This window comes from Poecilia reticulata, linkage group LG17 (assembly GCF_000633615.1).
Source record: "Poecilia reticulata strain Guanapo linkage group LG17, Guppy_female_1.0+MT, whole genome shotgun sequence".
Taxonomy (NCBI): Eukaryota; Metazoa; Chordata; class Actinopteri; order Cyprinodontiformes; family Poeciliidae; genus Poecilia; species Poecilia reticulata.
The window spans coordinates 20,093,016-20,109,857 of NC_024347.1; the positions used below are offsets into that span (position 1 = coordinate 20,093,016).

At 42.6% G+C, this 16,842-nt stretch overlaps 2 protein-coding genes across 3 annotated transcripts in view; one reads left to right on the forward strand and one right to left on the reverse strand.

Moving 5' to 3' along the window:
• The window catches only part of phlpp1 (PH domain and leucine rich repeat protein phosphatase 1), a 49,580-nt gene extending 36,226 nt beyond the window's left edge, over positions 1–13,354 (forward strand). Inside the window, exons 5-17 of the mRNA XM_008434046.2 lie at positions 1,781–1,927; positions 3,405–3,632; positions 4,143–4,345; positions 4,671–4,731; positions 5,793–5,888; positions 6,528–6,683; positions 7,322–7,522; positions 8,072–8,234; positions 8,329–8,459; positions 8,668–8,781; positions 9,634–9,828; positions 10,441–10,669; positions 10,766–13,354. Of these exons, the coding sequence (XP_008432268.1) occupies positions 1,781–1,927; positions 3,405–3,632; positions 4,143–4,345; positions 4,671–4,731; positions 5,793–5,888; positions 6,528–6,683; positions 7,322–7,522; positions 8,072–8,234; positions 8,329–8,459; positions 8,668–8,781; positions 9,634–9,828; positions 10,441–10,669; positions 10,766–12,085 (3,244 nt within the window). The 3' untranslated portion in view covers positions 12,086–13,354. The remainder of the gene's footprint in view (positions 1–1,780; positions 1,928–3,404; positions 3,633–4,142; positions 4,346–4,670; positions 4,732–5,792; positions 5,889–6,527; positions 6,684–7,321; positions 7,523–8,071; positions 8,235–8,328; positions 8,460–8,667; positions 8,782–9,633; positions 9,829–10,440; positions 10,670–10,765) is intronic.
• A 99-nt stretch (positions 13,355–13,453) lies between these two features.
• mep1bb (meprin A subunit beta b) overlaps positions 13,454–16,842 on the reverse strand; it is a 6,679-nt gene continuing 3,290 nt past the window's right edge. For both annotated transcript variants that reach the window (XM_008434045.2, XM_017310171.1), the window contains exons 9-14: positions 16,662–16,814; positions 15,932–16,147; positions 15,359–15,826; positions 15,090–15,269; positions 14,484–14,640; positions 13,454–13,833 (exon numbers count right to left, since the gene is read on the reverse strand). In XM_008434045.2, the coding sequence (XP_008432267.1) occupies positions 13,605–13,833; positions 14,484–14,640; positions 15,090–15,269; positions 15,359–15,826; positions 15,932–16,147; positions 16,662–16,814 (1,403 nt within the window). In that variant the 3' untranslated portion in view covers positions 13,454–13,604. The remainder of the gene's footprint in view (positions 13,834–14,483; positions 14,641–15,089; positions 15,270–15,358; positions 15,827–15,931; positions 16,148–16,661; positions 16,815–16,842) is intronic.

The window sequence follows — 16,842 nt, forward strand, 5'->3', positions numbered from 1 at the left end:
ATCTGTGTCCTCTGCCACTTTTATCAGCAGTTAAATCCGTTGTTAACATGTGGTAACCTGTTTTTCCGAGCCGCCTTTAAACGCAACATGAGCGCTACGACCATAGACATGTGTTTACACCTGTGCGTCAGCGACCGAGACCTGTTGCTGTTGTGCAGAGCTACGCAGGTATGTGTTAGAATCATGGTAGCAAACCAGCAAAACGCAAAAAACTTTTCATAGTTTTTTACCCCAAACTAACAGACTGTTGAGTAAAGCTGTTGGATGCAGGTAAAGTTAGCTAAAAGATGACTAGCTAGCTAATATCAATACATCACCTTAAGCTTGTTAACAAGTAGCTTGTAGGCTACTGGTGTTGTCCATGTTCAGCTACGATTCATTTTGCCCCCCAAAAAGTTGATCCCCCCCCCTCCCCCCCAACCCTCCTCGTTCATCTGGAGTCGGGGCTGAATATAACAGCAAGTCTCTAAGAAATCCCCCCCCCTTCGCTCACACACATCGTTCAACCAGACAGCTATTTGTAAGCCATAGGGGGGGCCCAGAAATAGTTTGGAAACCACTGGGGGGCCCCAGGAAAAAARGTTTGGGAACTACTGTTGTAGAGTATATGTGTACGATTACTGAGAGCACAAGAGCAAGTGTTTTATTGTTACAGACACAGAAAAAAAAAGAAATAAAATTAAGCATATATGCTAACCAGTACTTTAAAACTGCAGCTAAAACAAACCAAAATGATGCTATCACGCGAGTTGGTCACATATAATCAGTTCTTCGTTAGCACTGCAATGAAGGTGGATAAGTATGAACATTCAAGATATATTTTTTTCTTGCTCAGCCGAGATGAATTATTTAAATCTGGAGCAGAGGCGACATTATGCTGTGTCTCAGAGAGCAGTCTCTGTAACACAGTTTTGCTATTTTTTCAGTAATAAGACAATGTGACTACCAAGATCAGGTTTTAAACTATCTGGTTAGTATCTTATGTTAATGATTAGTAAGAGTAACGTCGGTAACTGTTGCTGATCAAGCTGAAAATTGTCTGATTAATGGTCACCTGATTTAAAAAAAGAATAGATCTGGTCTCACATGTCGGAATGACCTAACATGATATAATGGAGGAGACGCGGAGAGACTGAGGCGAAGGCATGAGTCTTTTACTCRGCCATTTGCAGAGACTGATTTAGTGATCAAGAGGCGTTTTCTAACACAACCTCCACCAGTTTCAAGCAGGAGCCTCCCTCAGCTGGAATTACTTGGCCACCCTAATCAATAGCTCTGACATCCTTATCATTGTCATGATATATTGTGTGAATGTGTGTTTAGCTTGAGTTTGGGGAAAAAACACGATCAAATGCTGGTTGCAGCAGCTGCTGTGGGGAAAAAAAAGTTGTGTGATAAATAAAGAAAAACTCATTCTACAAAGTTCACTTTAGTTTTGGTCTCCTTTCTACCTAAGGGCTTGGGTCCTGTCATGAGGGGACACACTGAATGCCACTGGCCTCTGATGTTTAAATAAATAACACACACTCATGCTTCATTTGTTTACTCAACAAATCAACGTGAATCTTTAAAACTACTCTGTCTTTGGGGGTGTTGAAATTCATTGGAAGGTTTTTTGTTGTTTTTTTTAATTTATCTAAATATATGCAAGCTAGACTTTGCTTCAGTCCCCATGAATATATTTATGAACGCGCTATATTTTTGTTGCAATATTAATCCTCACAACGTATAAGCAAGCTTTTCAATTTACCCTCTCCATCTCCGTTCTCTTCTTCTCCAGGTTCTCTCGTCTCCGCAGCCTCAACCTCTCCAACAACCACCTCGGTCAGTTCCCGTTGGCCATTTGTGACATCCCCACCCTGACAGAGGTCAACCTCAGCTGTAACTACATGGACTCTGTCCCCAGCTCTGTGGGGGCCATGAGCAAGTAAGCAAAAGAAGCAATTTACACAGAAGCGATGGAAAGAAAACTTTTATATATATATATATATATATATAACCAGTGTCAAAAAGCAAAAGTAATATATATTAAAGATGTAAATCTTTGGCGATGTCAGGGGCTTAATATACTTCCCAATATTTGATTTTTAAAATATTTTATATTTTGTTTCCTTTTGGTGTTTACCTTCCTCTATCTGCTATTAGTTTCTGTAGATACACTTTTTGCAATAGTGCACCRCATTTTTGTTTGTCTCTGTGTCAAATGTTTGCATAGCCAAATGTGTGGATTTTAAAAGGGTGAATGGTAACCTTACTCATGCATTTATTTAMTTATTTTTGTATTGTGTTGTTTGTAATGATCTCAGCTTAACAATGGCCTGATCAGTGGGTAATAAGCTTGTTTTGTCTGTCAACCTTGATGAAAAATCTTTTTTAATCAGCTATGAGTTGGATTTGGACACATTTGCTGACAGGTTTTATTAATCTCCTTAAGCTGCTAAATGTTATAGATGGTTTTCAAAATTTCTCCCAAATAAAATGAAGAGGAATATAGTGTGCATTTGTTTTTCATCTTAAGTCCAATAGAACTTCTGAATATTCTCAGAAATCATCCTATTTCTCGTACTTTTATTTAAGACACCATCCTAACCATGAAAGTTGGTGTGGTGATGCTATTTGTTGAGGACACTAACTACAGGACATTCCAGGAAGAAAATCCATCAGAGGCAGCATAAAACCTGAAACTGAGTGAAGGTCCGCCTGCAAGCAGGACAACTGCCCTAAACAGATCAGGAGCTGAAATAGTTAAGAACACGATGCTTCCTTACATTAGACTTGCCCAGAATCAGTGGCAACATTTGAAAATTGACACTTCATTCAGTCTAACTGGGAATATACTGTTTTTACCAGGTTTGGTAAAGGTTTATCTCCAAATATGCAAAGCTTGTAGAGCCACATCCTAAAAGATTTGCAACTGCGCTTTGACTAAGGAAGGCTTAAAACAAATACATGTCGTACTCGGTGCATTTCTAGTTGAAAACCGTGCATTGTTTCTCTTTAAGCTCTCAATTTTAGTCAACTCGGTGTTGTTCTTGKTCTGTCACATAAAACCCCATTAATCTAAGCTAAAGTTTGTGGTCGTAAAAACACAAAATGTGARCRAGTTCTGGGATTACATTTCRGAACACTCCTTCATATTCAGACCTCAGTTGAAGCCAAACATGCTGGTATGCAGGGTATGAACTTTTGAAGATGAGAAGGTAATCTGCAGGACGGATCTGGTATGCCTGTAAATTCCTAAAGTGACCAGCAGGGTAGCTATTCTGCTGCTGCCATCTACTGGACATTAAGTAAACTGATGTGAAAGGCATACCATGTTACATGTTGCTCTGATGTTGCTTGATAAAATCCTGAGACGACGTTAGATGTGTCCTTGTCAAAATCCCTGATCGTTCCTCTTTCAGTTTGCAGACATTCCTGTTGGACGGAAACAGTTTGAGTGAGCTGCCGTGTGAGCTGGGGTCCCTGCAGAGGCTGAGCTACTTAGGCCTTTCCTTCAACCAGTTCAGCCACGTGCCCCAGGTGCTCGAGCGCTTGGCCTCCATGGAGAAGCTTTGCATGGCTGGAAACAACCAGGAAACGCTCACCCTGCAGAATTTCAGACTGCTTCATGTCAAACACATCGATCTAAGGTAAACCRGCGCAGGCGGCTCACTCTGTAGCTTTTACGTTTAGAAGGGATTTTCTGAATGAACTCGGTGAACTCATWKCCCAGAACAATGCATGACTTTGATTTTCCAGTCATTCCTGTCTCCACTGTTATACACATTGACATGCTTTAATCCCACTAATTATGGAAACAAAAACATCAGGCGGATTCCGTCACAGAGCTGGACGGCTAAAGAGCACGAAACGAAGAAATCATTTGCCTACCCATTAAGTCCCGTCTTGTCGTCTCGGGAAACACAGAGCTGGAGTGACTTGCACTATTTCACAGTTAATGCTTCACTAAAAGTTTGTCGAAGAAATTTTGAAATCAGCTGCAGTCATTACTCTTCTTCGGCTTTTTGTAAATCACACTCCTACTGAGCAGAGGGCAACAACATCTCCTTCTACTTGTGCAACAGAAATCCACAACTAATATGCAAACGCAATTCACAGTTTGGCCCAGCTGAAGATGAACCCCTTTCCTTCTCTGTTAGGCTGAATAAGATCTCCGTCATGGTGCCAGACGAGCCRGACCTGCTTAGGCACGTGACCCAGCTGGACCTGCGGGATAACCGGCTGACGGAGCTGGACGCCTCCATCTTCCCCAGGCTRGAGGTCCTCCACTGCGAGAGGAACCACATAACGTGTCTGAAGGTCAAAGGTTCCCTGCTCAAAGGCATCTACGCCTCAAACAACGGTGAGCGTGGCTCTGAATTAGTAGGTAGAGCTTTTCCTTTTCAACCACGTCCTCACTTGTTTCTCGGCTKTACCCGAATCCCTTCTCTGTAGGTGTTTTACACCGTAGATGTGTCGTCTCAGATGTGCCTCTCGCGTTCATCTGTTCTCATTCTTTCGATTTTTCTCATCAATAAAACTCTCTAATTGTCCCTCTCCATCATTCCCCTTCGCTCATTGTCGCCCTGCAGCTCCCTCTCCCCAGCCCTCTCCCCATTTTAGATCTTCCTGCTTTTTTATTAGGCCGTCCTTGCTGTAGGTTAATGTGTTTGGATTTCTCCCCACAGAATTACGACAGCTGGATGTAAGTCCTGTGCCCTCCAATCTCACTTACATGGATATCTCGAGGTGAGTAAAAAAAAGTATTTGTGTTTTGTAAAAAAAAAAGGAACTGTAATAAAATAGTAAAATAACTGATGAATTCTGAATCTATTGGATTACCGTACATCCACTATATATTCATAATTGCCTGACCCATCCAAAAACAAGTAAGAAAAAATCAAGCTAATCATAAGTAACAATTAGATCTCTTATGTACCATTTGCTTATGCTTGAAAACACACAGCCTTATGGCTTATGGCTGCCCAGACGCCAGTAGACAGCTGAAGGTGTTCTGTGGTATCTGGCACCGAAATGTTAGCAGCAGATCCTTTAAGTCCTTTGACGTGGGGCCTACATGGATCTTACTTGATTGAATTGAGATCCCATTTTGCTTCGTGGCATTATCCAGCTGAAAAAGCCCACAGCCATCAGAGAATAGCATTTCCACCACCTTGCTCTCTGAAACAGCATCGACTTCTTTAGCATTTTGAGCTACACTAGCTTGGCTAGCCATTACACTCTGGAAGTTGTCTAGCTTCCTGAACTCTTTATGTTTGGCCTTTTTTTCCCCTGCTTTCAACACATTAACTTTAAGGACACACTTCGTTTTGTACTTGTAAATTATTGCCACGATGAAGAGATGAGAGATGATGAGTGGTTATGCTTTTAAGATCATATAACTGCACGAGAATTAAGATTATTGAAGAAGAATCTAAATGGACATTGTAAAAAAAAAACTGCTAGCCCTAACCCAGTAGTGAATTGTTTTACTCTTTTACAATGATGGAAACTTTTATTTCAGTGTTTTGACATTGACATTTGACAAAGCTCAACATTGAGACTATGTTTGATTTATAATGTATTTTAAAATTTGACAAAACCAAGTGGCCTTCAGAGAGTCACATAATGAAGAAGAAGCATCTGAATGTAAGGCAGAAGCACTGCCAGGACTCCATTTACCTAAATCTAAAGTGCTACATAATGCAGAAAAAGGACATTTTTTCACTCTAACTTATATTCCATTTAAGTAACACAGTTTGAAAACGGCACATCATTCATCATCATCATCACCCCTTGTTCTCCACCAGGAACCACATGGARTCCTTGCCAGACTGGCTGTGTGAAGCAAAGAAACTGGAAGTCCTGGACGTGAGCCACAACCTCATCACCGAGCTCCCGGCGAGGTGAGTCTCCCTCTCGCCGCAAACATGCCTGTAAATGTGGAGTAAGGCTGCGTTATTCTCTCTGCCCTTTGTCAAGTGATGTATCTATCCCCCATAGAGCCTCATAAATCACACTGATAGCCGCTAACCTCTAGATGCTTTTTGAACCGGCTGCTTCTCTTTATGTAGCATTTTTAGAAGGTTAGTTCAGATGCACCTTTTACTCTTTGCCATGCTTTGCATCAACCTTGCTCTCTTGGTTTCTCTCCTGTCCCCCCCCCCGCCCCCTCCCCTTTCTCTCTCTCTCTCTCTCTCTCTCTCTTTCTCTCTCTACCGCTGGTCTCCGTTTTGTCTGGACATTTATTTTTTTACCCAATAAGTGTCAGGATGATGAATTTCAGTTACAGGAGCCACCAGAGGCGCTGCTACTCTCAAATTTTCTTCCTTCCTCATCCGCACATCCAGCTTTGTCCTTCACTTTCCCTTTTTACTCTCTCTTCAATAACTGCTGTCTACCTCAATTTATCTATATCTGCTTGTCTGCCCGCCCTACAGAATCCCAGCTATCAATCCATCTCAATCATCTATGTGTCTGTTGAAATTGCTTCTCCATCACATGTCAGTGCTGACCCAGCTCTCTGGATATTTCTCATGCTGCAGGTTGTTCTGCAGTAACAGTCTAAGAAAGCTGAGTGCAGGACATAACCAGCTGCAGAAGCTGCCTGAAAGAGTGGAGCGCCCTCTGCTGGAGGTTTTGGATGTTCAGCATAATCAACTGGTGGAGCTTCCCTGCAACCTGTTCCTCAAATCCAACAGGTAGCTTTAAGAATTGGCTGAAAGTGACTGGTTTTCTTTTTTTTGTTTTGTTTTTACAATTATGCGTCCTTAAGTCAAAGAGGAGCTTGAGGGAACGGAAACGTCAGGTGTACAAGGATCAAAGACAAAACTAACTGAAGAAAACATTACAAAGAGAGATTAAATCTAAAAATAGCCGGAGAGGAAAATGAGTATTTTAACAAAGGTACTCATTGGTGTGGTTTTTTTTTATTTTTATAATGTTTAGGGTTTTCCACTGAAAGTTTATACAAATGCAAACTTGTTAAAAGCCAACTGAAGAAAAAAACAACAACATTTTTTATGTTTGTTTTGGTTACTAGAGGAACAAGAATCGGCTGATCGGCTGACATGGGAAAACGCTTGGTTATCAGCGAGCGTACTGATAATCAATCTAGATTACATCAATGAGACTGCATCATATTTTAACAACCTGACCAAAAACTATAGTCAATGAATAATCTGGTTATTCTAGTCTCCCTCAGCCCTTTGAGTTTTCATTATCTCAAAATATTCCTGAACCCCATGTGTTTCCCAGTTCAGATATTCATCTTTGGGGTTTTTTTGTCCCTTMAATGCCATGAAAATAACTGAGCACTTCTCATGTGTTTTGGGTTCAGTTTACGATGCGTAAATGCATCAGCCAACAAGCTGGAACACCTGCCACCCTCCAGTCTGTCAGAGGAAAGCCACAGCATCCTGCAGGAGCTCTACCTGACCAATAACTGGCTGACGGACAAGTGTGTGCCGATGCTCACAGGTCATACACACCTGCGGGTTTTGCACATGGCATACAACCACCTCCAAACCTTCCCAGCCAGGTAAAGAGTTCCTTCACAGTAATTTCCCCCTCCTGGAATAATTTAAATATTTATTTTGTCCTTTTAATACTTTTTTTTTATTTTGAAGGAAYGTCATCATCAGTCAGTAAAAATGAACTATTTCAGTTTTTCAAGAAATTTATGGAAGAAATCTGAACATGTATTATAAAGATGATTATAAATGTTCTGTGGGGTTTTTTTATTCATAAATTTAAAATGTATCATTCCTAAATAAGATTAGGATACATTTTTGCTTTACCTGCATCTGCATCACCATCTAACAGTGTTTGCTAACAGTGTTTGCATGTGGTCCTGAAAAGTATAAAATTCAATTTTAGCATTTTCCAAGACTGGAAACGTACAGGGAGGATAATTTAGACAAAACTATGTACGTACTTCTGATGAGATATGACATTTGACTGAATGTTTGTGTTTGTAGCACAGTCGGCACACACATGCAAGAAAAAGATCACATTACGACAGCTGACCTCATCTGTTCTTTAAATTAGCTCATGCTTCAGCTCATCTGTTTCCTTCTTTACCCTCCAGTAAAATGGCCAAGTTGGAGGAACTGGAGGAGGTGGACCTGAGTGGAAACATGCTGAAGACTGTTCCCACCACCATCATGAACTGTAGACGGATGCACACGCTTATTGCCCACTCCAACTCCATCGAGGTCTTCCCTGAGGTCATGCAGCTGATGGAGATGAAGGTAAGGCTTCAGCAGCAGCTCGACTTTTTGAAGTCTCTGTGGTTTTGGCAGCTCAGAGCCTCCATCTGCAMCATTCTGTTGTTGTTTTTTTCAGTGTGTGGACCTGAGCTGTAATGAGCTGAGTGAGATCACTCTCCCAGAGAATCTGCCTCCAAAACTTCAGGAGCTGGACCTCACTGGCAACCCCCGCCTCAACCTGGACCATAAAACCCTCGAGCAGCTTAAGTACGCCAACTTTATCTGAGCACAACTTTTTTTTTTATTTTCCACCAGAAGCTCTTTCTCAATTTACTTCTGTTTTTCCTCGCAATATATTATTTAGTTTTCCTTTATGTTCATTATTTCTCTGCTGTTTGTTTATAATAACATATGTATTTATGTGCCTGGAGATAAGGGACTGATTTTGATCTGCTTCGTGTTTTTTGTCTTCCAGTAACATTCGCTGTTTCCGTATTGATCCACCACCAACCTTTTCATCGAATGAGGCATCTGGGGGCCCCGCTGTGTGGAGTCATGGTTACACAGAGGCCTCAGGCGTAAAGAACAAGTGAGCTAAATTCAGTCAAGAGTGAAAAGAACAACCTCCATCGTGTTTGTGCTGCAAAGCCTCGCTAATATAACCCTTCTGAGAATTTGTGTTCTGAAAGATAACTTTAATGAAAGAAATATGGAAGCAGTGCTCTTCTAAAACACGAGCACTTGCCGCAGAATCTCTTTGTTGGGRAAAAGTAGAACTACAAAGCAATGTACAAATCAAATATATTCCTTTGATTACAGAAAGGGTTACAGTAGCCTGGAAAGATCTGGAATTTGGTTTCAGTGTTTTCCATGTTTGCAGAATTATAGAAAAGCTTTATTCCCCACCAGAWCTGTCTGAAYGTTCTCCATGCTTTTCTCCTTCCTCATATACTTTCTTGTGTTCTTCCTTTTGTTTTAGCTCCCATCCCTCTGTCCTTTCTTTCCTTATTCTGTCCTCCTTGTCATCATTTCCTTTTTTGCCATTCTTCTTTCTCCKTTTTTTCTCACGACTTCTTTCTCTCTGCTCCTTTCTTCTTTTTTTGCTTCTTTGTTCTTTTCTTTCTTCCGATGTTTGCTTTCTTGCTTCTTTCCTGCTTCTATTATTTCAGTTTCTTGTATTTTTGAGTTTTCATATATAAAGTCTGCCCACTCTAGAATATCTGCCGTAAATTCAAAGGGAAGTTTGGCATTTTATATTTTTTGAATTAACATAATGGACCGAGAACTTGGAAGATTTAAAACACATCTTCGCATGAAAAATGTTTGGGAACCCCAGCAGATATTTAGATATTCATCCAAACTGATCATAACAAGCATTACATATTTTTTTCTGTCAAGCTCTTCTTGTTTCCTCACAGAGTGATTGTCTGTTCCTTTTCAGACTCTGCGTTGCCGCCCTTTCAGTAAACAGTTTCTGTGGGAGTCGGGAAGCTCTGTACGGCGTGTTTGACGGAGACAGGAAYGTGGAAGTGCCCTACCTGCTGCAGTGCACCATGAACGACGTCCTGGCCGAGGAAATACACAAGACAAAAAGCGAAGAGGATTACATGACCAACACCTTCCTCGTCATGCAAAGGTACGTGATCAGCAGTAATACTCTAYGTTCTCTAAACGACTGGACGTTATTTTGCAAGCAAGTGATTGTWTTTGGTGGAGGAAGAGAATTTTGGTGGTGCTTGGGAATTTTTTGCTGTTACAAGAGAGTGGYAATAGATATAAAAAATGTGGGTTAAATGTTGTTTTYGTGTGCYGTYAGTGATAACACTGCACAACTTAAAAGTTGTGTTTTCTTGAAGCAGTCTGTTTGACAATCAGTACTTTGTTTTGTTTTGGTTTTTATTTGTTTTTTTCAGAGGGCTTTGACTACAGTGATGTTGGGTCTATTTCCAAAAAGAGTTTAGCAGATTTTTAAATACTTTTTATCATCARCTTAATTATCGCAATAAATGCCAGAAAGTCTTAGCCACAGATCACCCGTCCTTACCATCAAGTCGTCAGAGATTATGGACGGAAAATGAATCTGTTGACCAAGCCTGTCCCATGCCCAGGGTTTTAATTTCTGGGTTTTGAATGGCATCATAATTATGTTTGTACCCACGGACTCCCTCCTGAATACTTGCAACTTAAAATCTGTTCAATAAACCGTCGTCCTCTCTCTCTTGTTTTTTCATCCTTTTTCCTCTTGAAGGAAATTGGGAACAGCCGGACAGAAACTCGGCGGCTCTGCAGCTCTGTGTCACATCCGCCACGACCCCACCGACCCCAGTGGCTGCTTCGTCCTCACAGCAGCTAATGTRGGAAAGTGCCAGGCCATCCTGTGCCGGGACGGGAAGCCCATGTCCTTGTCGCTTCTTCACAACGTGGGCCTTGAGGAGGAATACCGTAGGATCAGGCAGCACAGAGCCATCGTGACTGAGGTAGAGGTTCCACTAAAAAAAAAAAAAAAAAAAAAAAATGAAACAAATCTAGTTTCAAATGTTCTCTGTATTGATTTCCATCCTCCTGTCTTCCAGGACAACAAGGTGAACGGGGTGACTGACTCCACGAGGATTATGGGCTACTCCTTCCTTTACCCCTCAGTCATTCCTTGCCCCTACGTGCAGACGGTGACTCTCACCCCTCAGGATGAGTTCTTCATCCTGGGCAGCCGCGGGCTGTGGGACGCCGTGTCTCCTACGGAAGCAGTGGAGGCGGTTCGGAATGTCCCGGACGGTCTCGCTGCGGCTAAGAAGCTCTGCACCCTGGCTCAAGGCTACGGCTGTACCGACAGCCTGAGTGCAGTCGTGGTGCAGCTCAGCGTAAGTGAAGACTGCTGCTCCTGCTGCTGCTCTGACCCGCCCCAACCTCCCCCCAGCCCCGGCCTGGGCGCCTACCCGACGTCGTCTTCTGCCATTAAGGATCGACCCTCGGACGGCTCCCTGCCCGTTCCGCCGTCTTCATGCAGCGAAATCAGCAGCGAGATCAGCACCAGCGAGATGAGCAGYGAGGTGGGCTCCACGGCCTCGTCCGACGAGCCCCCGCAGAGCTCCTTTGTGCTGCTGCAGGATCAGCCTCACCACCCTCAGCTTCACTTGCACCATCAAGCCCAGCTGCTGTCTCTACAGCAGCAGCAGTCCCACACCACCTCCCAGTCCTGCCAGTATCTACTCCCAGGTTCAGAGCTGGCTTCCGCTCGGAACTGCTGTGCGCTCCACCCAGCCTGCCTKGCCGGCTCCTTTCAGAGGCAGCTGTCCAGCGCCACCTTCTCCAGCGCCTTGTCCGACAACGGGCTGGACAGCGAGGACGAGGAGCCCATCGCCGGCGTCTTCTCCAACGGGAGCCGAGTGGAAGTGGAGGCAGACGTTCACTGCCTGAAAGCGGAGCTGTCGCAGTTATCGTCGCCCCAAAGCCTCGTACCCGCATCGTCCGGCCAGGAACGCACCTTGCTCAACCTTCCTCCACCGCCTCCACCCCCGTGCACCCCCGAGCCCCTGGAGGACGGGGTCGACCTGAACCTGGCAGAGGCCGAGAACGGCTTGGAGAGAGACGAGTCGTGGCAAGGCGTGGGAGCAGGAGCTGGGGACGGTGGGAAGTTTCCGGGGAAGAGGAGGGTTAACGGTTCGGTGGCGCGTCAAGAGAAGAGTCACAACCTCATCGAGGTGGCAGCCGACGCCCCGTCCAAGAAATCAGGGGGTTACTTCACAGCTCCGGCTCAGCCCGACCCGGACGACCAGTTCATCATCCCCCCTGAGCTGGAGGAAGAGGTGAAGGAGATCATGAAGCAGCATCAGCAGAAACAGCAGAAGCCAGCCGGGACGGATCAGCCGTCTGATTACTACGACACCCCTCTCTAGACGGACACAGATTCATCTCCTCTACAGCACGCCGTGATTCTTCCGCTCATGCCCACGGACGGGTGGGGTTTTGCCTGGAGGCTGTAGAATGCACATGTGAAAGTGTTTCACAACAGGCTTCTCTGCCATGTGCCACCTCTTTGGAGGAACATGTAAGGAAGCATTCTCAGAGTGAAACAAGCAAATGAGCCCTTTAATGATCCTCAACCTCCTCAAATCGCCTGAGAGGACACAAATTCCAGAGTCCGTGCCCTTCTCGCAGACCCGACGTTTTTTTTGTTTGTTTTTTTTTTGTTTGTTTTTGTTTTTGCAGTACATAATCAACACTAGTCTATTTGCAAATAGCATTAGCTTGTCACCGTACTTAATATGGATAACGAGTCCATGGTTTATTTTGTTTTGTAAGAACTTAAATCAGTGTGATCGCAGTGAAGTTGCTAAAAGGAACCTTTTGAAATACAGACTCATCTTTTTATTATCAATCGACTTTTGGTGAATCATACGCCATTAATACCACACCTAACTGTTTTAGATAGGGCACTTAAAATACTGTATTTCTTCAGTAAATCACAGCTCTTGGCCTGTAAAATGACATAGAGATTTTTTTGTAGAAAATTTCCAATACTAACTCCTAGGAGTTGCATACTCTTTATGGTGACTCAGTCACTTTTTTACTAATCTTCTCTGAGAGAAATGGTGATTCTTTTTCAATGATTGTAAATAAGAAAAATGTTGTATACTGATGCTTTTAAAAAGGAACTGTATGTCGGTGAAGGCTTTTAGCTGTGGGGAGGATTTATTGTTTGCTGTTATGGAGGCGTGCCCCCTTTATCTTACGGTGTAAACCCACAAACACAACATCGACATCACAACAGACACACACACACAAGTGTAAATGTGCAGTTGCAGGAWGGAAACTAACATTCCGTACAATATTTATACACTAAGTTGCAATGGTTTGCTCCACTTTGTTGAACTGTGATGTCCTGTAGTCATCACTGTATCTACTGAACACTAATAGGTATTTGCATGCACACGCAAATAATCACACGCACACACACACACGCACACCYGTACACATGTACACATGAGACATTCACATACATGGATACTCACAGGTAATTAGTCCCACCTCCCTCCTACAGTAACTGTTATCACCGGCATGACTGTGTCTAGTTCAGTAACACCAACAAGTATAGCCACACGGAAAAGAGACACTACAAAATGTTCCTGTCTTTGGTATAATAAATTTTAAATTTGTGAATATAAGCGTTGTTGTCTGAGACTTTATTTTTATTATTTTTTTTTTTTTACATGTTAACAGTTTTATGCAAAGATCACAACCTTAATAAAAGCCTCATTTAGAATATCTCCATTTACGCATTAAAACTTCCTCCATCGYGCCCATGACTTTACATCAAATGACCAATAGGTGGCAATCTAAGGCAACGTTGGATTTAATCCKGCTCTCCGTCAACAGCTGTAATGTTTTCATTGAAAAACAAAGTCCARGTTATTGTTAGGGTCCATCATTGGCATGCACATTTTGCATGTACATGTTGCTGTCGTTGTTCATAGCCTTTTTCTTGTACTTCTTCTTCATACAGAGGACGCTGACTACTGTGATCACTAACATTGCTCCCAGCACAGACAGGGAGGAGGCCAGTGCTAGAGTGGTTTTATCCTGCGTGGAGCCTTTGTGCTGACAGACAATCCCGTAGTACCACCAGTCGCTGCCCACCACACACCTGCAGAGCAGATGAAAGGGGATAGAAATAAGAAAATCTGACCGTTGTGTTTTCAGTATCCCTATGTAGTTTCAAGGTTTCTAAGGGATCTTAAAGAGTCATGAATTGTTTTTAAATGTAAGAATATGAATTTTTACATCCTAAAATGTCTTCAGGGCATTCTGATAATATACTGATATAAGCTCATAAATTAATTTATCACATGCTGATGTTTCTTTTAAACAATTACTAATTTAAAATAATAATAACAATAATAACAATGTCATTCATTAATTCTGTTCCTGGCTAAAATAAACTCAACATGTTGCCTTGTGCTGTGACAAAATTCATTTAGCAGTATAACTTATTCATTCCAGCTTGTAAACCATAAAGTATTCTCTTGAAACTGTTTTTTTGCTTGTTTTTGTAACCCTTTTAGGAAATTGAGACCGTTTTAAACAAATTATTTCTCATAATCCTTGTAGGTCTTAAATTCATATGAGTGTTTTCAGAAGGCATTGATAAGTCTTATACCTGTCAATAACAAAAGCAGAGTTTCTGAAGGAAAATTGCTAATCTTTGGTATAATTTGGGTATTTTGTTGTATCATTAAAAAAAAAAAAAACAGCTTAGCACTGACTGGTTATTTTTTACAGTCAAAACCTGCTCACCTGCAAGAAGGCTTCCCTTGATCCTCAACGCAGATTCCACCATTCTGACACAGCAMATTTTGGCAAATATCTGAAGCATTAGTGGTAGTGGATGTGGATGTGGTAGGTCTTAAGGTTGTGGGAGGCACAGGCTGGGATTGTGTCAGATGGGCCACATCTATAAACAAAGATAAGATAAATGAGCGATTATATCCTTACATTGCTTTTAAATGTGCAAGAGAATGTATTTTTAGCGCAGTTACAACCCTGATGGTAACAAATAGGTTCGCAGATCAATCTTATTGTTTTATGACAGCACGCTTTGGATTGATTATATTGGTTTGATCTCTATAGGTCTATATAATCAGAAGGGGTCCCTCACAGCTTATGACACAGAGAAAAATTATGATAGACATGGACAAAATGGGGAATAGTGATGATGGGACAGGTTCAGAAAAGTAAGCCATTCCCCATCCATTGCCAAAGAGAGCTCTTTGTTGTCAGCTCCAGGAATCTGTGTTGTTCCGACATAGATTTATTGTACGCATCAGAATGTTGTGGTGTTGGGAGCTGGAGCATTTTCAGAGGAGCTGACGTTGAGTTTATGTAGWAATTTGTTGTCTTTACCTTCCATTGTGAGTAGAAAGATGGCATCTCCTCCCTTGATAAAGTCTCTGCTCTTAGCTCTGAGGTGTGTGAGATACGCTGGAGTACCAAAACCCGGCCCTCGGAAATACTTGGACCCATCGGTATCCGTCACCTCAGTGCCAACCTTCCGTGGATCATCCCAGAAGAAAAGTTCCGAATCTGAAACAATGTTGAAAGGTTGYGTGAAGTTTAAACTATAAAGAGCAGCTTAGTGTATGTCACACGATTTTTTTCTGTGAAAGCCTCACCTGKTGCCTTCATGGTCGGGTCAGTGGTGACGCTGCGCTGATTGGACATGCGCTTTTGAATGTGAGGGTGCTGATCCATCAGCATCATGGTCATCTGCTTCCACGGGCAGGGCCATGTTTGTCCGGTGTCCCCCTCCCGCGCCACGAGGTGAGCGTAGGCAGACAACTGCCCAGAATAGCCTCCTGTACCGCTGGGGTAAAGCTGCATCTGGAAGGTGTAACCCTCCTTGGACGTGAAGGGGGGGCTAAAGATGGAGGTGTCGAGTGGGGTCGTATCCATGACATGGCTGAAGTTTTTCACCCGCCATACAAACTCGGGGCAGGTGGTCTCGGAAAGGTTAATGTCATCCAGTGATAGTCCTCCTGCTGCCGGCCCTGAGGCCCCCTTTGTCCCTTCAAAGACAACTCTGAACTTTTTTTTCACATCTAGACTCACATGGTGCAGCTGCCACAAATCCTGAGGAGATCCTATGTGAAAATGGGGGAAGAGGATTGAAATTAGAAATCACTCGACGGCTTCATTTCTCCAGCAGAACTCTGTGAGCAGCATGGCTTTGACTTTGACATAGTCACCAGTTAGTGTTGTTATAAAGCGCAGCGTTCCACTGGGATTAGCTTCATCGTACTCCCTGACGTGGATCTTCAGGGTGTCGCTGGGACCAGCACTGTTGTAGTAGAAAAACTGCAAACACTGGTACCCTCTTTTTGGATAAACAAGCCTGCTCTCCAGCACGGCTGTGTCTCCGGTGTTGGCCGCACCAGTGCTAAAGTGCATAAAGTATCCTGATCCTAAACAGAACAAGGGCATRAAATATTAACGTCAGTCGTAAATTGTATTTGCACTGTGGATGTGACAGTAGCAGGATCACTTTAGCATTCCTGGTAAAGCTCTGTAAAAACATTTTAATTTAGTACTGTGAAAAGGACAATAGAAGAAACACCATGTACTTATTTTAACTATTTTTTCAAAATCTGGAAAGATAGTTAAAATATTTTTGTAGGAGATGAATGTGAATAAAAAAACCAAAAAAACAAATACATATAAATATATATATGGTCTGGTTTAAACTTTTAAAAACATTTACAAGTACAGATAGATGTGAAGGAAAAGGATGAAAAAACWAAATTAAAAAGGAATTTTTGAAAATCATGTGTTGACATTCTCTATTACTTTTGTTCAATTAAATAATGAAAAATAAAAGATTATGAAAGATGCTTTYGAAATCGAATTTAAATTAAACTCATTCCTTAAATGCTACGTTTAWTTCAACAATGTCTGATATCTCTCTAAGATCTATCTCACCTGTGCATTTGCCCATRTTGGAATAGTCCGTGTCGGGCCCTSCAGCAGCACTAACGACCCTCACCCAGTCRGCCTGGTCCCCATSTCCCTGGATCATCCCACAGATATTCTCACGCTCAAAATCACACGAGTCCAAGAAGGTGGAGCCTTGAGCTAGAAAAAAAAAATGTGGTAAGCAGCA